Source organism: Diabrotica undecimpunctata, chromosome 9, assembly GCF_040954645.1.
Source record: "Diabrotica undecimpunctata isolate CICGRU chromosome 9, icDiaUnde3, whole genome shotgun sequence".
NCBI lineage: Eukaryota > Metazoa > Arthropoda > Insecta > Coleoptera > Chrysomelidae > Diabrotica > Diabrotica undecimpunctata.
In genome coordinates, this window is record NC_092811.1 from 2,301,950 (window position 1) to 2,319,428 (window position 17,479).

The following is a 17,479-nucleotide window of genomic DNA, read 5'->3' on the forward strand; positions in this document are numbered from 1 at the left end:
TGTAAACCTGACTATCGCTCTTCGAGGAGATGCCTTAGATGTGCTTCAGACCATAGCCGTAGAGGAGACCGATGATTTCGAACAACTGAAGAAGAGGTTAAATATGCGATATGGCCACGAACATTTGGAGCATGTATATCAGTCACAGCTTAAAAATCGTAGACAGAAGAAAGATGAGGCTCTTCAAGAATATGAGGTAGATATTGCCAGATTAGTACGATATGCTTATCCAACAGCTCCCGAAGACATGATGGAAAAATTGGCCGTTCAAACGTTTATTGATGGTCTTCGTGATCATGAAATGCAGAGAACACTGCGATTAGCTCGTCACAAGACGCTGGTTGATGTCTTATCCGCCGCCCTCGAATACGAGTCAGCTACACAGGCCTCTGGAGGATACAGTAAAGTTCGGACTGTAAAAGAGGAAGGAGATGAAGATAAACTTGACCAGCTCGTTAATATGATGAAAATTATTACATGCAAGAAAACGAAGACCATAAAATCAAGAAACTCACCATCAGGAAAACCAGAACGAGTTGGCTTTAGGGGAGCAGCTTCGACCCGGAACTTTTCCAAAGACCCTCTTATACTAATAGCTTCTTTGAAGTGTCGTGAAGATAGTGTATATGTAGATGGAGAAATAAATGGTAAAAGACATACGTTGTTGGTGGATACCGGAGCGACCAGAACCATTATACGTCCAACAGTTATAAACAGCCGAAAGAAACTGTTACCAACGAGGTTACGACTTCGGACCGCTACAGGTGAAAATGCCAACATTCATGGAGAAATCCAGGTACAATTGGGAATTGGGGCAGAAAAGTTTGTCCATACTGTTATAGTTGCTGACATCGAAGAGGATGTTATATTAGGAATGGACGTAATGAATATGCATGGATTCCAATTGGATTTTAAGAATAAGGTAATCAAAGTTGGCAACGAGGAGGTATTTCTCCATCCACATAATGACAACACTGTGCAAGCAGCCATTACAGAAGATACAGTCGTGCCTGCGAGAAGCGAAACGATCATAGTAGCGCGACTACAGGGAATTGTAGACGAAGGGAGACCTGTTATGATGGAGCCTTGGAACCACGACGATGAGGTTGGCCGTGGAATCATAATTGGAAAGGAATTGGTGACTTCGGCTAAAGAAATTCCTGTGAGACTTATCAATGTCAACGACTACCCAGTGACCCTAAAGAAAGAGACAAAAGTAGGAACTTGTGTACCTGTGACATCCATAATTCGTCAGGCGACAACATCTGATAATTCCAACGACAAATTCGACCAAATGGTTGCAGTTGCAGGACAGTCTCTAAATCAGATGGAGAAAAGGAAATTAAGGGAATTTCTTCGGCAGTATCGTGATATTTTCGTACCGAAAGGAGGAAAGACGGGAAGAACTACCGTTGTTAAGCATAAAATTGATACTGGTAATGCTAAGCCAATTCGTCAAACAGCTCGACGATTACCACAGGCGAAGAGAGCGGAAGCTGAAACGATTGTTCAGGAAATGAAGAAAGACGGGGTGATAGAACCTTCTACGAGTCCATGGGTCTCTCCGGTGGTCCTGGTTAAGAAGAAAGACGGAACGACGAGGTTCTGTGTGGATTACCGTTTGCTGAACAACGTTACCAAGAAAGATAGTTATCCTCTGCCTCGGATCGATGACACATTGGACACATTGGCTGGAAGTAAATTGTTTTCTACTTTAGATTTAAAGTCTGGATACTGGCAGGTAGAAATGGACCCAGTCGATAAAGAAAAGACAGCCTTCACCACAGGATCTGGATTGTGGCAATTCAACGTTATGCCATTTGGACTTTGTAATGCTCCTGCGACATTTGAGAGGCTTATGGAAAATGTGTTGAGAGGGTTATCTTGGAAAACATGCCTGGTTTATTTAGATGACATAATCGTCTTGGGGGAGACATTCGAAGATCATTTGAGGAATTTAGAAAACGTTTTTAATCGACTTAAAGCTGCCCAATTGATGCTAAACCCCAAGAAGTGCCAGCTATTTCAAGGTAAAGTCAATTATCTGGGTCATATAGTCAGTAAAGAAGGAGTGGCCGTGGATAAGGGAAAAATCGATTCCATTAAGGAATGGCCAAAACCAACTGACAAACATCAAGTGAGAAGTTTTCTTGGACTATGTACTTACTACCGGAGGTTTATTAAGAAGTTTGCAGATATCGCTAAGCCATTAACGCGACTTACAGAGGAAGCAAGAGAATACCGCTGGGATATAGACTGCCAAAATGCCTTTGAAACTTTGAAAAAGCATTTAATAACAGCACCAATTTTAGGGTATCCACTGCCAGAAGGAGAGTTCATCTTAGATACAGATGCAAGTAATGTGGGAATTGGAGGAGTGCTGTCTCAGATTCAAGGAGGACAGGAACGAGTCCTCGGATATTTTAGTAAAGTTCTTTCAAAACCTGAGCGGAATTATTGCGTCACGAGAAGAGAACTTCTGGCAGTAGTGAAATCAGTAGAGCACTTCTATCAATACCTCTATGGAAGAAAGTTTCTAATCCGAACCGACCATGCCGCCCTTAAGTGGTTGATGCAGTTTAAGAATCCAGAGGGTCAGATAGCCAGGTGGATCGAACGACTCCAAGAATACGATTTTAAGATTGAGCACCGGGCCGGAGTTAGCCACAGAAACGCTGATTCTCTTTCCAGAAGGCCATGCTCAGCAGAGTGTTCCCACTGCAACAAAACGGAATCCAAGGAAGCAGCAGTGCTAAGAACGACGATTGTCAACGACGACTGGACGCCTACTAAGATTAGGGAAGAACAAGAGAGAGATCCAGTTATACAGAAAATCCGAAAATGGAAAGAGGAAAACCGTCGACCACCTTGGCAGGAAATATCAAACCTATGCTCAGTAGTTAAGACGTATTGGGCCCAGTGGGACTCATTTATCATCGAAGATGGCTTGCTTAAACGAGTCCTGGAAAATGATGACGGTTCAGAGAAGAGAAGACAGTTGGTGATCCCAAAGAGCAGAATAGCCGAAGTACTTCGTCAGTTACACGACAGTCCATCGGGAGGGCATTTTGGTGTAAGGAAAACCCTTCAGCGAATTCGGGAACGGTTTTATTGGATGAACAGTTCCGACGATGTAAAAGACTGGTGTAAGAAATGTACTATTTGTGCCACGAGTAACGGGCCTTACCGAAAAAGGAGAGCTCCTATGAGACAATATAATGTTGGAAGCCCGTTTGAAAGAATAGCTTTGGACATCGCTGGGCCATTTCCAGAAAGTGAAAATGGAGGCAAGTACATGCTGGTAGTAATGGATTACTTCAGTAAGTGGGTCGAGATTTACGCACTTCCAGACCAGAAGGCCGCCACCGTTGCAGATAAGTTGATCCAAGAATATATCAGCCGATTTGGAGTGCCTTTGGAGATCCATAGTGACCAAGGCAGGAACTTCGAAAGCGATCTATTCCAAGGAATATGTGATAGACTAGGCATGAAGAAAACAAGAACTACAGCATATCATCCGCAATCTGATGGTATGGTAGAACGGATGAATAGGACAGTTGGCAAATATTTGACAAAGATGGTGTCCGATCATCAGCGAGACTGGGACCAATACCTTCCGTTCTTCACAATGGCCTACAGATCTGCTGTTAACGAATCAACAGGCCAGACACCAGCGAAAGTCCTATTCGGACGCGAAATGCGACTACCTTGTGATCTAGAGTTTGGGTGTCGACCTGGAGAAGATGTAGCAGGTGAAGATTATGTGATCGAATTACGAAGAAGAATGGACGATGTACATGAGTTGGTCCGTTCCCACCTTCAGATCGCTAGCGACCGAATGAAGAAACGGTACGATACACAAGCCGAAAAGGGTTGCTTTAAGAAGAACGACAAAGTATGGCTGTATAATCCCAAGAAGCGAAAAGGTTGTTCTCCCAAATTGCAGCAGTTTTGGGAAGGTCCATACCTCATTATGGAGAAGATCAACGATGTCATCTACCGAATAAGCAAGATTCCGAAGGGAAAGCCGATGATAGTACACCATAACCGGCTGGCGTCTTTCGAAGGTGACCACGACGTAGATGAAGAAGTGGAAGTAAACCAAGTCCACGATGTGTCTGACCTCACGTTTGAGGAATTCATGGGTGCCTATGGAGGTACCGGTAAAGCAAGACATGGTGTTACCACTGAAGAAAAGCAAGATCTACTCGCGCTCCCCGATGACTACTCGCTGGCCCTTACCATCCCGGCCAGTATCAAAGACGCACCAGGGTTGGCATCCGTCTTTCGAAGGAAGTTTGGTCGAGTTGCAGAACTTCAATGCCAGGTGCCAGCTCCCGGTAAAACCTTGAAACTCCAAGATGCATCACGTTACCTTTTCTACCTGGTAACAAAAGACACTGCCCGTGACCAACCTACCTACCGAGATGTATGGGAAGCCTTACTTCAATTGAGAGAGCACGTACTAGAGTCCGACGTGCAAAAGTTAGCCATGCCAAAGTTGGAGTGCCGCCAATTAGATTGGAGGGTTATCCGAAATATGGTGGAGGAGATCTTTAAAGACACCGAAGTCCAGGTGTTAGTCTGTTGCAATCCGCATAGTTACTGGTGCGGAGAGAAAACCGTCCCTTGTCATTTTTATACAACTGGAAGTTGTAAAAGAGGGTCCAGTTGCCGATACCAGCATACAGTTCCGGTTCCAGTCCCGACAAGGTTCCAGGAGGAACCATCTTTTAAGAGGGGGGCAATGTTACGATAAATATACTGGCCTAACTTTTATGACTAATTATTCTGTTTTATTGTAGAAATTTCGGTGGAAGTCTAGATTCAAATTATGGTGAATTCTCCAACTAGATATTTCTCGATTTTTCGATGCAAGACAAAGCGATCTTTCGATGCTGTTCTAGTATATCAGGATTTCGTATATAAATACAACATTTTTATATGGAGGGCAGTTAATACTCAAGACCCGCGCTCGCGAATTTTGTACGTACGGATATAATAAATTATTGTCAGATAAGTTAATATAAATAAAGAAATAAATTAAATCCGTAAGTGTTATAAATATTGAACCTTTTAATAAATTCACAACAGTATCAAGGTAGATGGGACGTACATATGATGGCTGACTATTGTTGTAGCATCAAACGCGAATGTACACCAACTGAACACTCCAGAAAAAGCTATAAGCGAAAATGTTTGTCTTCATTTGTAAGTCTTCTTCTTCTTCGTCTAGCCATTCACGTCCACATCTGAACATAAGCCTCTTCAAGTCTTTCTTTCCATTGTTTTTTATTGTACGCTACTTGTAGCCAATTTTTCCCGGCAGTCCTTTTCAGATCATCTGTCCATCTCATAGGAGGTCTGCCTCTGGGTCTTTTGTGTTGGTATGGTCTCCAGGTTAAAATTGATCTGTGCCATTTGTTTAGATCGCTCCTAGCTACATGTCCAGCGTATTCCCATTTCAACTTTAATGATTTTTGCACCACATCGGTGACTTTGGTTTTCTGTCTTATCCATGTGTTTGTTTTCTTGTCCTTAAGTGATATACCTAGTATTGCTCTTTCCATCGCGTGTTAAGTGACTCTAAGTATATTCATATTCTTTTTTGTGATTGTCCATGTTTGTGCCGCATAAGTTAATATCGGAATAATGCATGCATCAAAAACTTTAGATCTAAGATGTAATTGAATTTGTTGATTTCTGAGTATATAGTTCAGTTTACCGAATGCTGCCCAAGCTAACTTTCTTCTTCTTTTTATTTCTTCCGTTTGAATTTCCCTATTTAGTATTATTTTTTGTCCTAAGTATATATATTCTTCAACTTTTTCTATAACTTTATCGTTTATTATTGTCACGGTGTCTTCGGAGTGCATGACTTTTGTTTTGTTTAAATTCATTTTCAGTCCTATTTTAGAAGATTCGGTATGTAGTTCTAAAAGCATGGTTTACATTTCTTGTAGGTCAGTAGCTATCAGGATTATGTCATCTGCAAATCGTAGACTACTGAGGTAGCGGCCATTGATGTTTATTCCCTTATATTTCCAATTTAGGTTTTTAAAAACGTCCTCTAAAACTAAGAACAGTTTGGGTGATTTGTAAGTACTGTTCATTAATTAAACAATTTTATTTGTATGAACTCGATTTAACTTACATTAAATGTTTTGTAAACTGTAGATTTGGTACGTTTTTATTTTATGTTTCTTTATATGTAATTTTTGAGGATATCCTGCAGTTTAAAAAGTTGATGTGATAGACAAAATCTGAGCTTATTCTCAAATTCAGACGACAAAAATTAGTGGAAAACAAGTGTCAGATCTAACTCAACAAAATAATATTTAATAAAATTAATTTTTCTCATTTACTTTTTGACTGTCCACTACTAGTCCCATATAAACAACGAGCATACGCCCAAGCAATTATCACTAATTACTAATGTTGCTTAAAATTGTCAATCGGACAAAAGTGAAACAAATATCCTCGAGAGCACTTCGAAGAGAAAGGCCGCAGTAAAAAAGCAATAAATGTAATAGCTATAGAGAGCGATTTTGTCGGACTTGAACGAGTCCTTTCATCTAGAAGAGGACAGAAAGAATTAATATCGAAAATTGAAGATTAATGCCCTGTTATTGAAGGAGAGGCACTTCTTATCGTGCTGTTAGCTCATGAAAAATGGATTTAATCAATGAAAGACACAAAAATGTAGTTTGGGAACAATAAACGGCCGATAGGAAAATATTTGCTGTGGTTTTTCAACTGATTTTGATTAAAATGGCTCATAAATCCGTAATGATATACGATAGCTTATGGGTAAGGCGATTTTTTCGAGGTTAATAGCGACATATAAACATATACATGAGATAATTAACTTATAAATATTAAAGTAATTACTATTTAAATGGGAATAAGCCACAATTAAAGGTTAAAGTACGTTTATTGACGTTTCAATTTCCACTTCGAAAATCGTTCTCAAAATACAAACATTAGTAAATTAAACAAATTTTGTTTTTTTGTTACTTAGTGAAAAATTCTTCTAATTATTTAATTTTATCTGACTTATCTATATTGACAATTCAGACATACATTATACATTTTAAAGTAGACGACTTTCAAATGATATTGCCAATATTGTTGAGTTGCGTTCCTGGGACGACTTTACTTATAAGATAGTTCATTCGATTACATGAAATCAACTTTAACTTGAGAATATCCGTCAGAAAAGATCATAGCATGTAATTCGTCTTTAAAAAGACAAATACATGCCATGATGACAGTAAAGTTCTCCTGTTAGTGATTCCATAGTAAATTATGAGGGAAAAACCAGGAAAAAAACCTCATAATACTATCCCGACATGGTAAGTATTTGGTAGTGCATTTAATTTACCTTCAATAAACACCAAATTCTGATTTTATATGTTTGTTATTTAAAAAACATAAATGATGTATCCTCTATATGTTACTGAGTTACCAATACTGGTATTTTCCTTTTAATAACTTCCTCTTTCAATATGGGTAACCAGATCCTACTACATTCTGCCGAGGAATTCGCGACACAATTGGTCTCATTTAGCATAATTAGAACAGCTTCTTTGATTTTTCTCTTTTTACTATCCGTTTCTTTTAGGACTATATTTGAATCATTCCATTGAACCCTATGTTCATTATCCCATGCGTGTTTACATATTTGAGATCTATCAAATTCTCTATTTTTAATATAGGATTGATGTTCAGTTATTCTAACATTTAATGGCCTTGGTGTTTCACCTAAATAAAACTGATCGCATTCACAAGGTATTTTATAAATGCAATTCTTTGTCCTTTCTTGTTCATTGTTAGGTTTGGTTTTGGACAAAATAGATCTCAACGTGTTTGTTGTTTTGAATGTTGTTGAAATGTTGAATTTATTTCCTATCCTTTTAAGCTTTTCCGATAATCCTTTTATGTATGGTATTGTTATTTTCCTCGTATTATTCCTTGTATATGCTGTAGGATCTCGTTCTAAGCTGTTTTGTACTATTCGGATCGATTGTTGAAAATTCCTTATTTATAAACGATAAAGGATAATCATTTTTTAATAAAACAGATGTTAACAAATGTTTTTCCTACAAGAACGAATTTTCTAGCAATGAGCTCTAGTTTATCTTCATTATTAGCCGATATATTTATGGAAGATTTTGAAACAAATATTATTTCTAAACAAAATTTAAAACCCTCAGTATGGTGGAGATATGTAGATGATGTATTCTCAATATGGCCTCATGGATCAGAGTTGTTGGACACATTCCTAAATGATATAAACGATAAAGAAGAGACAATAACATTTACCATGGAAAAGGAATATAATAACACACTACCTTTCCTGAATGTTTTAATTTCTAAGAACGATACTGGATACGAAACTCAGGTGTATAGAAAACCAACACACACCAACAGATATTTAAATTTCAAATCAAATCACAATATTAATATTAAAAAGGGAATCATTAAATCCTTATACGATAGAGCCAAAATTACTTGTTCCAACGAAAATTCGTTCTTGGAGGAAAAACATTTGGTTTTTAGTGGTAGTTTATACTCAACTGTAATATTTGAAGTAACGACAGCTGCCCCAACTCCAGTAGATGTTTTAGAGGAATTTGTATCGCCATTGCCATAGCAATCTTTTGTTAACTATTTTTTCCATGACTTTGCACATTACATTGGTGACTGAGATGGGTCTATATGAGGAAATTTCAGTTCGTGCATTGTTAGGTTTGGTATAATTGCGTTGCTTCAGGGAGTTGGAAAGACATTATTTATGTATTTATATATTTAACCATATTCTATTGAAAATTTTTAGAAGAACACAAAATAGCTTTTTAAATAGATATACTTATGTTTAATATTATTTCTCCTGGAAATTGTCAGTGAATTAGGCCTAATGGGGATTCCACTCGCGCCTCTCCACTGCACCTTAGGCCCCTATTAGACTAGGCAACTAGTGGCGCCACCAAGTTGCTCCACTAATGACTCAGTACGTCACGGAGCATTTAAGTAAATGTGACTTATTAAATTACGGCAACTGGTTGCGCAACCAGAAATTGTTGTCGTTCTGGTGACCGAACCCGAAATATTTTGTGCTTTAATTTGGTGGCGCCACCAGTTGTGTCACCAGTTGCGTCATCAGTTGCCTAGTATAATAGCGGCCTTATAGGCGGTCGATAATAAACTAAGAATAACATATTATTAACAGGACATAACATAGGAATATTAACAAAATAATAAATTATAAGAATAAAAAAATATACAATAAAAAACTAAGCCTCGGTTCGTTTTTATCATATTCTAATGAGTAATTACTATTTAAATGGGAATAAGCCACAATTAAAGATTAAAGTAAGTTTATTGAAGTTTCAATTTTCACTTCGGAAATCGTTCTCAAAATACAAACATTACGGTGAACTTGGGAGTACTGTAAAATCCAGAGAAATTAATAAAATTAAACAAAACCCCAGTCATATTGATCTAATGCTTTACTTTTTATTGGTAGACTTCTTGGCCCCTGTTGATTCTTCTTCTTGGGGTGCCTGTCCGTTCCAAACGTTGGCGATCATTCTGGCTATGATGACTTTGTTGGCTGCTATACGGAATAGCTGTGTTGTGGTCTTTCTATACCATGCTCTCAAGTTAGCAAGCCAGGATATTCTTCTTCGTTCTGGGGCCCTTTTTTCTTCAATTTTACATGGTATCTTCAGGATCCTTCTGGATAACCATGGCTTAAAAACCTGAAGTTTTGATAGAGTTTCTGCCTTCAATGTCCACGTTTCTACTTCGTACAGAAGCAGTGAGTACACGTACCATTAAGGAGCCTTATTTTTGTTTCTAGGGTGAGGTCATGGCTCTTGAACACAGAGCTCATAGTCAAGAATGCACTTTTTGCCTTTACGATGCAACATTTAATCTCTTGGATATTGTCCCACGACTCATTAATTATAGTTCCCAAATAGTTGTACTGTGATACTGTGAGACATGTTCAATTTGTTGATTGTTTTCAAAAAAAAGTCAGATAGATACTTGGCTAGATCAAAGTCACGGAAATAACTAATTTCTCTGCATTATGGGTAGATTAGATTCTAGAGAATACAAAATTCTTTTTCATATCTATTTTATATAAAAACTATATTTCCGAATATTTTTAATATCAATTTAAACACTATTTTCGAATTAATATTTTACTGTACACTTAATGGATCGTACTAAATGCAATAAAGGACATAAAGTACACGTTTAATGCACCAACAGTTGGTCCTCAACAGCCCGTCCCGAGACCACAATCCACTGCGTTAATACAAAAAAAGACAAACTAAAAAAGGCCATTGTGTCGCACGCTGAGATTCTCATTGTAAGTGTTATGAAGCAATATGAAACATAAAGGCGGCAAACTACGTTTTCAGATTGCTTTCTCCATTTTTTTTATTTTGTTTATTCTTTCTCCTTCGTGCTCAGATGAACACGAAAACAATTTGTACCGGCGAGCGACCAAAAAATTAGAGATCAATAAGGAACGAACTTTGGGAACCGCTCGTTAATATTACATGTATCTTTATGATCGGGAAAAGGGCTGTAAAGCTTTGGTCACACTCGGCGGATTTTTTTCCGTACACAATTCTAGATCTTTTAAAAAGTTTTTTCTTCTTTTAGAAGTCACTTCTGTAGACTGACTTTTTAATATAATTATAATTTAATCTTTTATATAGAGAACTGCGAGATGATGTATGGACAGATTGGACTTACCATTCCGAAGTCTCCCTCGCCGAGTTTTTCCAGTAGTCTTAATCTATGTCTTGGAAAGTCTAGCAAATGAGCAACTCCTTCTAACGGTGGTCCTTCGGGCAATTTGATAGGAGTAAATCTGCCTGGTGTGAAGTGTTGCTCTCGTCTTTCACCCTGTAACAAAAATATACATTTAGAAATATATACAAAAGACATTTTGACAATCATTCTAGAGTTTTTTTCGTAAAGTTCGACACTGAGGAAATTTGTACAGTTGCAAGCCATGTTGCTTGTTTTCTACCAACTTTTGTTCGTCCAACTATCTTGCTTTTTATTATTAACTGTAAGATACGATACGGGTTAACTCGAATCTTATGTAGTAGATATAAGAGCTTTTTTAAAAGTTCTATTTACGTTAAACCAGTTTGTATTTATTTTATATTTGAAACAATTGACTGTTTTGGTTTTATTTGTTCCAAACGCGAAACGAAAAGTAAATGTTAAGGATTATAAAGGAGCACACGCGGATTCCTATCACGTCCTAATGATCACGAAATTAAGAGAAACTATCTCAAAGGTCAGAGAATAGAGAATATCGTATCAAAAATATGACGTCGCTCAACTAGGGAACAAAGACTTCTTCTTCATGTGCCTTGTCCGTTCCGAACGTTGGCAATCAACATGGCTATTCTGACTTTGTTTACGGCAGATCTGAATAGTTCAGCAGATGACAAATCCAAATCATTGCCGCAAGTTTTGGAGCCACGAGTGTCTTCTCCTCCCTGGACCCCTTCTGCTGTCTATTTTCCCTTGAACGATCAGTTGTAGTACTCTATATTTGTTATGTCTTATAACGTGACCCAAGTATTCCAACTTTCTTTTCTTTATACTTATTCCTACCTCTCTCTCTTTATCTATCCGGCGTAGTACCTCTTCGTTGGTCACGTGCTCAGTCCAGGATATACATAATATACGTCGGTAAGCCCACATTTCTAAGGCCTCTACTTTTTTCATCAATGTTGCGGTCATTGTCCACGCCTCCATTCCATATAACTAAACCGGGAATACATAACATTTCAGAAGTCGAATTTTGAGAGGTAGGGTGAGGCTTTTAGAGGTGAAAATTTGCTTCATGCTAGTGAACGATGCTCTTGCCTTTTCTACTCTTATACGTATTTCCTTCGCTTGATCCCAATTTGAGTTAACTGTTGTTCCCAAGTAGATGTACGAATCCACGTGTTCAATTCTTTCATTGTCTAATATCAGTTGCTGTGGTGGTTGTTGGGTTTTGCTTACTAACATCCATTTGGTTTTTGTGATATTTAGTCTGAGTCCGTATTGTGCACTTGTTTTTTGTATCTTACTCATTAGGCAACTCAGTTCCTCCATGCTCCTTGCTAGAATCATAGTGTCATCAGCATACCTTATGTTATTAATTATTTCTCCATTTATCTTTATGCCTTCTGTGCTTTCCTCCAGCGCTGTCTTAAATACTTCTTCTGAGTATATATTAAAGAGAATAGGAGACAAGATACAGCCCTGTCGTACCCCTTTCTTGATCTCAATTTTATTGGTCAATGTAGATCCTACTTTCACTTTAGCTGTTTGCCAAAATAGAGACTCGCTATTGTTCGAATGTCTCTGTAGTCGACTCCGATCTTATGGAGAACTTCAATTATCTTTTCGTGCTGTACGTTATCGAATGCTTTTGCGTAGTCTATAAAGCATATGTACACGTCTTTGTTCATATCTCTGCAGCGCTGGATGAGTACCTGTAGACTAAAAAGTGCTTCTCTTGTCCCAAGAGAATTCCGAAACCCAAACTGCGAATCTCCAATGTTATCCTCGCATTTTTTGCTTATTCTGTTGTAAATAACCTTGGTGTATGCCTTCGAAATGTGGTTAATTAGACTTATCATCCGATGTTGATCACAAGACTTTGCTTTTGGTTTTTTCGGTATGGCAACAAAAGTTGACTCTAGCCCGTCTTCAGGATACTCCCCGCCGTTATAAATATTGTTAAAGAGTCTGACGAGTGAGTCTAGAAATTGACTGTTTGTTTCGCAGAGCATTTTTAATACTTCCCCGTATACGTTATCGTTGCCTGGTCTTTTGTTATTTTTAAGACCCTTTATAGCATTCTCCACTTCTGATTTTAGAATAGAAGGGCCAGTATCATCATTGCTCAGTGTATACCCACTAGGACGGTCATCATTAAACAGTTGTTCCAAATAAGTTTCCCAGATTCTAACTATTTTGTCGGGGTCTAGTTGTAGATTTTCATTATCATCGCATAGCCCTTTCGATAAAATATTGTAGCTTTTCTTTGTTCTGAGTTCCTTTATCTTCTTATGCATATTGTGATAGTCGTATACCTTTTCGCACTGTTCGATTTCTTCGCATCTCTCCGAGAACCATTTCTCTTTAGATTTTCTTATCTCAGCTCTTATTCGTCTATGGGTTTCACGGTATTTGGCAGTATCTTTAGTTTTATATATCCGTCTCTCTTCCATCATGTCAAGGATTTCTGCAGTCATCCAGTCTTTCTTTTTTCTCTTATCAGAACAAAGACACCGCTTATAATTTCCAAGCAGACGTGACAGCAAAGCTACTTTAAAGCAAAAATCAAGGTTAAGTGCCCATATTTGATGTTATTGATTAGCAGTTTCAGACTGACATTTCGATTTTCACTTCGGAAATCTTTTTTAAGATATTTTCAAGTAATTTGTCGTTACTTCCGAGTAAAATTAGTTAAGCTGGTATTCTAACCTCAAGAAAAAAATAAAGCAACGTTTATAGAAAGATCCTTGATATATAACGAACAAAAACACTAAAACCGAAATATCTGCCTCGCCCTTAATATCGTTGGAAACAAGTTTTTCCTAACGCCACAAATAAATATCTTTTTATATTCACGTAACCAAAAATATAAGTCTTTTATATAGACACGAAAGTTCTAACATGCCTTCACATATATCAAACGAAATTCCCCAGCTCGACGTTGAACCGTTTCCACTGTCCTGACCTGAATTCGACGCTTTAAAGACGCGTCGTTCTTGTCTGTGGAAAGTAAATATTGTCGATTTTCGTGAATATTCTCAGTTCTCTTGACGTTTTGAAATATGAAAGATTAGCTCCAGTTTTCTCACAAATGTAGGTTATATCGTTTAACTGCGATATTACACGGAACGTTATGGAGAAGAGGTGATTTTGTTGCTTCCATATTTCGCTCTATATAACATTCATATATGAAACAAAATATGAAATGAGAAGCCGAAAACAATTGGTCTCGTGTTTCGTAAACATTTTAAATGCAAGACCTGCTTGCGTTTATATTTATACCCTTTTTTATTAACTTGCAACATTATAATAGTCACATAACGTATGGTCCTAAAGTTTTGGGAAAAATTTCAAAAGCATATAACTCTGACCACAATAATCTTATATTTTTATTAAATTATTCAACAATTTAACTTAACTATCCTTATTATAAATCAAAATTCAAATGTCAGACAAGGGACCATTATTTTCGATTTGCCTAATAATTCCTCTGACACGTTGCATCATCCTTTGGACGACCTCGGCGTCAATTTCTCTAATTTTTTTATATATGCGGCGTCTTATCTGTTCCTGATTTTGTGCTTCCCATCCGTTATTATAGACTTTCCGACTTAATATTGCCCAGAACTCTTCAATTGGACGAGCCTGAGGTACAAAATAGGTTGGGGGGATTGTCTGCTTTCGGTACAAAGGTAAAGTTTCGACTTGTTGACGAAATGCACTCGCCTTAACGCGCGGCAACATCTCGGAATTCTCTCTAATTGATCCTCTGTGTATTTTGGAGCTTTCCTTCTTTTCCGGTAGATAATATTGTTACTCGATAGGGTCCTGTGTACTGTAGTCTTTCCAACATGAAATCTTCTGGCCAGTTTTCGCTGTGAGACCCCAATTTTATTCTTAGCTGCTTCAATCAGTCTTGCCTCTCTTATATGGTTCAAAATCCGCGGTTGGCCACTTTTACGCAAGTTAACACATGGCATCCCTTCTTCACATTCTCTGATTGTGCGATAAATTGTCGATTTGCTTATGTTTTGATCTCGATAAATATTAACAATATCTCGTTTCGACATTCGCCCAACCATATTATAAACACCTCGACGAATATCAATTTTATAAGACATTTTGCAGAGCACAAACCAAAATATTCTGCTTTGTTTATTAAATGTCAATAACTGATGACATTTCAATTCCATGGCCTTCTTTGTTAAATGCATTTTGCTTCTCAATCAGACCAGGTGAAATTTTTCCCAAACCTTTAGGACCATACGTTAGTTGCTATTTTTCTTCAAATAATTATTTTATTCCAATTTCTTTTAATTATATTCATTTGTTTTTAATCTCTTGTGTAGATCTGCTTTAATTTTCAGGCCCACCTACTATATGGCATCTTCACCATCGCATATTTACCAAGAAGGTATCGGAAAAGGGAGGACGTGGGCATCAGCAGGCGTCTTGACGCATACCGTTAAAACACGGGACTGATTGAATGTACACAACAGCTGCGAATCGGATATTTGACCACCGCCGTTTGCTGACGTCTTCGGCTTAGATTTGGGGTTCGGAGCTTTTGCACCCTTAGCCCCTTGTTTGTTGTTAGCCTTATTAATGTTGGATCTCTAACACGCTGAGAACTCAAAACGCGAAGTCGAGATTTGTATTTTCCTTAATTTTCTCAGATTGATACATAGTTTAGTTTGAACTGTATATTTTTTGAAAGTTCTCCGATGTTTTAAATAGCTCAATTACTTTAATTATAGTATTCATACTCTACTATTCTACCTAGTAGGAAGTAGGAAGTAGGAAGTAGGATTAAAAATCAACCACACAAAAACACAAATCATGACAAATCTTGTGTTAAGCGAAAAGATTTCAGTAAATGGCATGCATATTGAAGAAACCACCTCATATAAGTACTTAGGACATCAAACGTGCGAACTAAGCCGCCGCATAGGACTCACTTGGGTGGCATTCGGCAAGCTAAGCTATGTTCTTAAATCAGAACTGCCCATGTGTCTTAAAAGAAAAGTCTTTAATCGGTGCGTGTTGCCAGTACTTACATATGGTGCAAAGACATTAACACTAACCAAGAAAGTAAGAAATAAAATTTGTGTCACCCAAAGAGCCATGGAACGATCGATGTTAGGCATTTCTCGTAGGGATCGGATCACGAACAAGGAAATAAGACGGAGAACAGGAGTGACAGATGCCATAGAAAGAATTATGACCCTTAAGTGGAACTGGGCGGGGCACATAGCTAGCATGTCGGATAACAGATGGACACAGCGGATAATACAGTGGAGACCGAGACAAGAAGCACATCGAAGTAGAGGTCGTCCACCAACAAGATGGTCTGATGACATAAAACGGGTCGACAAAAATTGGATGCAAACAGCACAAAACAGAAATACATGGAAAAGACTGAGGGAGACCTATATCCAGCAGTGGATAGATCCAGGTTAAATGATGATGATGACTCTATACGTTCATGATCAATGTATAGGCCATATAAGACCAGTTAAGATTTGGGCAAAAATACTTTTTATTTACTTTATGTTTAAGAGATTAATATAACAAAGCATTTAAAAACAGAAGATACCCAAGCATCCTGGTCAAAGTTATTATGCAAAGTTATTATGCAAACATCAAAAAATGTATCGCGTTTTTCTCTGCGACATTAGTTTGATACCAAATTTTCAAAAACAGTTTGTAAGAAAGGTGTTTTAAAGATTATCATGGCATCTTTACTCCTAGCGGAATTATCGTTGGTTTTTTTGGGCTCTTCTGATTTATTTGTCGTAGGGAAACAGTCCGCATCATTTTATTATTTTCTTGATAATTGCTTTTAGATAACTCCTTTCTAGATGTCCTACCCATTTGACTTTGTGCAACTTGATAATAAGCATACTTACATACCAATACTTAGGTTAATAGTTTACTTACTTTAGTCTATTTTAGTAGCCTTTTAACTGTTTTCTTCTTCAGCCTTAAGTAATCCAACTTTGGATATAGGCCTCCATCCAATAAATCCAGTGTTTTCTATTTTGCGCGATTTGCTTCCAATTGTGTCCTCCGATCTTCTTAATATCATCAGCCCATCTCATTTGTGGTCTTCCTCTGCTTCTCTTTCCTAACCATGGTCTCCGTTATTGTATTTCGTGGTTCCATCTTTTATCCTTTAGCGGGAATTGTGTCCTGCGAAGATCCATTTTAATTTGGCAGCATGTTCTCCTGCGTTTTTTACTTTGGTTTTGCTTCTAATCCATTTGTTTGTTTTTTTGTTTATAAGTCTCACCCCGAGCATTGATCTTTCTATCGCTCTTCAACTGTTTTACTTTTTTTTAATTTTTGTTTGAATATCGCCATTTCTCGTTACCTTAATTTGTACTATTTACTCGTATTAACCTCTTCATTGTGTTGTTAGAGGTTCTAACGTTAATGGCGTTGCTTCTTTTAGGGAACTGCAGCTTCCTCCATGTGAATGGGTTAGTTGTAGTTTAGTGATGTCCGGGTATACTAATATTATTGCTAAGAATTAGATTCTGTAATAATCCTTTCGCAAGGTAATTTTATAATATTCTAGCTTGCACCGTACTGACGACGACCCACGGATCAGAAATACGTATTTATAATTGCGTTTCATTTCCCACACCATTTTTATCAATGTTGC

At 37.6% G+C, this 17,479-nt stretch overlaps 1 protein-coding gene across 1 annotated transcript in view; it reads right to left on the bottom strand.

Moving 5' to 3' along the window:
- LOC140449405 (discoidin domain-containing receptor 2-like) overlaps positions 1–17,479 on the bottom strand; it is a 1,157,947-nt gene that overhangs the window by 102,130 nt on the left and 1,038,338 nt on the right. The window contains exon 10 of the mRNA XM_072542564.1: positions 10,774–10,926. Coding sequence (XP_072398665.1) covers positions 10,774–10,926 — 153 coding nt within the window. The remainder of the gene's footprint in view (positions 1–10,773; positions 10,927–17,479) is intronic.